Source organism: Hermetia illucens, chromosome 4, assembly GCF_905115235.1.
Source record: "Hermetia illucens chromosome 4, iHerIll2.2.curated.20191125, whole genome shotgun sequence".
In the NCBI taxonomy this organism is placed as follows: domain Eukaryota; kingdom Metazoa; phylum Arthropoda; class Insecta; order Diptera; family Stratiomyidae; genus Hermetia; species Hermetia illucens.
In genome coordinates, this window is record NC_051852.1 from 13,065,498 (window position 1) to 13,071,672 (window position 6,175).

Genomic DNA, 6,175 nt, shown 5'->3' on the forward strand with positions numbered 1-6,175 from the left:
TTCACAGGCACCTTTCTATATTCTGTATTATTGCACAAATTCAGGAAGCCATTAAATTATCATTCCAATCAATTATCTGTATTAGACTTTGGGTTGCCTGCCCTCCTTCTTTGTTTTATTTTATCCCTTCCTTATGTGGGAGGGACGGCATACACTTGTGTTTTTCTCATCAATTCCGTACCACCATTCAAGCTGAAATGAGTACCTATAACTTATGTAGAATCAATGCAAATATCCTGAATCTGCCAATTATCCCATTATCACACCGGCCCCAGGATATGCAGATGTGGGATTCCATCACACATGCTCATAGGTGAAATAATATGTTTCAGTATGGGGAAAAATTTCAAGGCTTCCTATTGAACCGCATTTTCAAACACCTTTTCACACTACGAAATGCCCAGGATAATATTACTGACCATTTATGTTGAAGTATAGGTTTCATGAAATCCCGGCTACATTCTCGGAGTATAAAAGGGTGCAATTGCGAGTCCTTGTGTTTATTCTTTCCAGTCATAGTGAAACTACTTAGACATGCCTCAAACAAGTGATTTACTTAGATTTCATGTGTCCGTTTTCAAATTTTTCGGTGTTTGGCGGTCAGAAGACAAAAGGAAGGACCTTCTGTATTCCTTGCGAGCATTTTTCTTTCTCATTTGCTTATCTTCATCCACAATAGTTTTGATGTTCATTGCCAATTTTCATCAAACTGAGTTCACGGACTTCATTATAAGTCCTTTGTACACGATAAACGCAACATTGGTACTGCTCAAAGCTGTGAACTTCTGCATAAAAACCCAAGAAATTGAACATTTTCTTGGACAAATCGACAAAGTACCGGAAGCTGGAGAAAAGGATACGAAAGAAGCAACGGTTCGGAGAATTAAGATCCTATCAATGATACACGGATTTCTATTCATATTTGTCGTTACGTCAAAAATACTGCCTACTGTCGTCCTTGGAAAAGTGACAACAACCCGGCCAATTCCTATTTGGTATCCTTTTGAATGGGAAGGAAAGCTTGGCCTATGCTTACTCCTTCTTTTATTCGAATATTCTTCTGCATACACTTTGATCACTTTGGCTATAATCGGGGATATATTCCTGACGAGTGTCCTTTTGATTATTGGTGGACAACTCGAATCTCTTGGGTACCGGTTGAAGAATTTACCATCAAAGGATACCACAATGTGGCGGATTATATTCAAGGAATGTGTTCAAGATTATAATTGTATATTCAAGTAAGATGGTCCTATAATCAGTGGAACTACAATAATTTTACTATTTCTTATTAATTAGAGTAAACAAGGAGTTCGAGAGGATATTCTCAGGAATTATATTCATTCAAGCGTCGCTGAGTTGCTTATTAATTTGTCTGAGTGCGTTCGCGCTGGGGTTGGTAAGTTTTCCTAGGATTTTTCGACCAGTCCTACTGATACAATAAAATGAATCCCAATGGATTTATTTTCAGGCAAACGACATTGGAACATTCATACTTTTCTTTTCCTTCATATTTGGTATGCTCTATGAGGTATTCGTAATGTGTTACGCAGGAGATTACCTTACTGAAAAATCGGAAGAACTACTCTTCAATTTGTATTCATCATCATGGCCAGATATCCCCCGAGATTGCCGGAAGATGGTGTTAATATTTTGTATAAAACTGAATAATCCAATCATCGTGAAGTTCGGGATCATACAGGACCTACATCTACGAACTTTTACAAAAGTACATAACTATTGGATATTGGATATCTGGTACTCAAATTAATATCTCATTAATTTTTCAGATCGTTGATGCTGCTTATAAGCTCTATGCTTTGCTACAACAGGTTCCCGAATGAAGGAAGCTAATCAAATGGTCCAATAACCAACAACAATGGCCGATTTAGTTTCGCACCAATTTTAATGTTATACCATGTTTTACACTACTTTGCCAGCTGTAGTTGGGGAAATACTCAATATACCTACTGACATTTTGACATAAGTTTTTTTAATTTTTTGTCTACACAGCAGTGAAAGCCTCAGTGCACAAGTGTCGTGTTTAAGGTGGGGGAGAGGCAAAGCCTCTGAGCACTCAGACTTTAGTGGCCCATTGTGTTACTTCCTACACTCTCTGTCAAAAACTCATGACTCAAAACTTCAGTCCACAGCCGGTATAACTTAACGGGGTGACGTCAATTCGTGGAAAAAAAGGTCCCAATTTTATGCATTTTTTTCGACCACACACACAGTTAAGATCTAAGCCTTAAGATCTGTGCAGCCCAAGATCTCGCGCCGATTACCACCTGCTCGATCTGGATGAAGGCAGTTTGTACGTCTCGGGTGGTTCTTCCCAAGATGTCGAAATCGTCAGCATAGGCCAGTAGTTGGGTGGACTTGAAGAGGATCGTACCTCTTGCATTTACCTTAGCATCACGGATCACTTTCTCCAGGTACAGGTTAAAAAGGACGCAGGATAGGACGTGTTACACTGACTTTCTATTGCGAATATTCTGCAGTTTCCCTTTACCTCGTTCTTTGAGCCTTTCCCTGAGTAACCTGGTGCTGTGCGTTGTGTCAATACCTCACACAAGTGAAACGGCTAATTTTTTCACGTTTCTTGTGTGCTTTCTCAGACCTGCAATTTTGTTCCGGCAACAATATTTTGCATCTAACTTTGTTATTACTGTTCCCCGGTCAATTAGCTTAAAGTGTTACAAGTGCAACGATTTGTAAATATTTAGGCGAACCTAGATACTAACTACTGTTTCCCTGTTATCGAACAGACAAAGAGTATTGCGGGGTACTGTGACAGCATGCTTACTTATTGTGCGCTAGATGCTGAGTTCGATTCCTCCACGCGTGGTTTCACACATTTTTTCCGCTAATAAACCTATTCTGCTACCAAATCTATACTACCAGGTGTACTCCTAATTAATTTCCGGTTTTTTTCGATGGGATGGAGAACCGAAAAGTGACGTGTAAAATGCTCAGTCGGTGTCAAGCGTCCGAGACGATCGAACGTGTGCTCACGAAAGTGCCGAGCGAAAAACCCAAAGTGCGGAGTGAAAAACAAAACACAATCGCGACCGTAGTGTTTTCGATCAAACATTCAGTGACGCTATGTCAAAGCGCCCGGTTGAGGGCAGGTTACTATCGCCCCAAGGGATGGATCCTGAGCCCAAGAGGATTCACCCCCTTGGGGACAGCGAAAGCGAGGCTCCATCAAGTCCCGAAGCCAGTCGGGAATCCGCCCGAGAAGATAGCGAGTCGGACATGGCTCGCGAAACGTCAGACGACGATCAAGACGATGTCGCCGCCCTGCGGAGATACGGTCCAAGAACTGAGGACCTCCCTGAAGGAGATGACAAGCCGGTATGACCGGCTCTTTGCGCTGTTCAGCTCTTCATTGATGGAATCTACCATCGCCCTCAACAAGTCAGCTCAGCAACCCAACACTGCAACTACATCAAATCATGAGAACCAAGAAGAACGGTCCATGGCAGAAATGGAAATTCCCACAACGACGCCACAACAAAAAATAGCCCCAGCAATAGTATCTACACCCTCACCCCATCTAACTACAACAACAACGAATGTCACCGAACATCCAGCCCGACAGCTACAACAACCAACCACACACACCCCGATAACAACCACCACAACCACGCAGCAAGCCGCTCAACCAGCCAAATCCACCCCACCAAGGGTAAGTCAGGAAAAATTCCCGCCGCTAATTATCCGCGCTGACCCCACAACCACTAAAGATATCACAAACAAAATTCTGTCCACAATCCCCAACAATATATCCCTTAAAAAAACATCAGTACGCTCAACCCACGTCCTCGCCACCTCCCAGGCAGATTAAAATTCTGCAAAAAACTTACTTAAAGAAGGAAACCACCCCTTTTTCACGTATACTCCGTCACACCTCAAACCAATCAACCTAGTCCTCCGAGGACTAGATTTTACATACTCTCCCGATGAAATCTTCAAGGAGCTACACCGCCTCGGCATCTTCGAAGCCATCAGCATTCGTCAATACGAGGCTAGCTCCTCCCAACGAAACGCGAAACCCCTCCACCTCTTCCTTGTAACGTTTTCCCCCAAATTCCAGCAGGCCTTTCTCACGAAAGCCAGGGCGATGTTTCACTGCATCGTGAAGTTCGAGGCCGTCCAGCTACACGAAATCACCCAATGCCGGAACTGCCAGCGCATTGGGCATGCAGCGTCAAATTGCAATCTGGCTTACCGTTACGTTAAATGCAACACCCCTCACGGGCCACGACAATGCCCAAAGAAGCAGGAAGAAAATCCATCCTGCATCAACTGCGGAGCCAACAATCATCCGGCTAGTTATCGCAACTGCCCGATGTTCATGCAAGCCCGCGCCCGCCAAACACAACAATCCCCCCCCCCACAAAGCATAACCCTGCTCCTGCAACCAAACCCGGTCCCCAACCAAAACCCGTTCAGGTCCCCGCCCCGTACAACCCTACGTCCCCACCACTCTCTTACGCTGCGATGGCCAGGAACGCCTCGCGCCCAGTCCCCACCTTTGACCTCGACTCCGAGATCCACTCCCTCTTCAACACCTCCACCACCCAACTAGCCTCCCAACTCACCTCATTCCTCCCCACATACAACTCCCTTTCCTCGCCGATGGAGAAGAGACTCGCTCTCCTCTCCTTCCTCTGCCAAGTGTCCCCCAGTAATGTCCACTAAAGTGGTATTACTGAACATAAATTCGGTGGTCAGTCGACAAAAACGTCACGATCTAACTAATTTCATTTCTTGTCCGTCCACAAACCTAACTTACTCCTCCTCACTGAATCCAAACTGCACCCTAGGCATAAGCTGCACATCTTCAACTATACCACCTTCCGCTCCGACCGTGTTGACCGCCCAGGCCGAGGCACAGCCATACTAGTGGCAAATCCCCTAGACGCTCAACGGGTCTACATCCCAAACACTATTGCCCCATCCATGGAGCTAACCGTTGTCTCCATCGCCACACCTTCCTCCATCACATTCCTAGGTAGCCTCTACTGCCCCGACCAAACCCTCAATCCCGCTGACATCTCCAACCTTACACAACACCTCAAAGCCCTCCCAGTCAACCGAAACAAGCGTTTCTCCCTTGTACTAAGGGGCGACCTAAATGCCAAACATAACACCTGGTATAACACCACTATAAATGCCAATGGCAATAGGTTAGCCAACTGGTACCCACAACACTCCCACCCTCTACAGCTCACCCTCCTCCCCACCAACCAACCCACCTACCCCAGGCAAAATACCCACTCCTTCATCGACCTCTTCCTGGTAAGCAACCACCTTCTCGTACACCCCAGCACGTCTACCTCCCCCCAAGACCTCCTCACCATCCCCGGCTTGAGCGACCATGACGGAGTGGTTCTCCACTTCAATATCACCGACCGCCTCCCCAAATCCCAGCCTAAATTCCTTCCCAACTACGCTGCCACTAACTGGCAACGCCTCAACTACAACCTAGCCGACAAACTCTCGACCATCCGCCTCCCGTCCAAGCTCACGGAATCTACACAAAAGGCTTGCAACGAAACCATCCCTCTCAGACCACTAAACTACTAGGGCCTAATCACCCTGCCACCACACATCCTAGACCTCATCAAACAAAAATCAACCCTATGACGCCAACTCCACAGACACAGGTACGCTCCTCAATTTAACTTCCTCAAGTCACAAATCCACTCCCTCACACAACGCATCCAATCCCAGATCCAGACGCTATACGCTGATCACTACGCGGTAAAGCATCCGAACATCTCGCTTAATCAGCAAACATGCAATAAACTCCGGGGTACCTGCCCCCGACTAGCCAAACCCCGCTCAGCCAGCGTCCTCCCACACAACACCTCACCCAAAGCCCACGCCGACCTGATTGCTAACAGCTTTCTAGCCGCCCACCACACCACCCGACATTTGTCCGACCCACCCACAGAAACAGCGGTGCGCCAACACATACACAACCTCACTACCACGCCAGCCATCCACACCCAATTCCCGATCCCACCATCCGAACCTACAACACCCTACTGCTTACCAATACAAGCCGTCACACCCCAAACAGTTGAATCCATCATCCTCTCCCGAAATAATAAAAAATCTACCGGACCCGACCACATCCCCATCATCATCCTCAAAAAATGCG

General features: G+C 46.2%; 1 protein-coding gene across 1 annotated transcript; it reads left to right on the forward strand.

The window, feature by feature from the left end:
• The first annotated feature begins 524 nt into the window (after positions 1-524).
• Positions 525-1,985, forward strand: LOC119655424 (putative odorant receptor 71a). Its single transcript, XM_038061314.1, has 4 exons — positions 525-1,241; positions 1,300-1,399; positions 1,472-1,729; positions 1,791-1,985. Exons 1-4 carry the CDS (start codon positions 535-537, stop codon positions 1,842-1,844), a joined length of 1,119 nt encoding a protein of 372 aa, XP_037917242.1. The 5' UTR covers positions 525-534; the 3' UTR covers positions 1,845-1,985.
• The last annotated feature ends 4,190 nt before the right edge of the window (positions 1,986-6,175 follow it).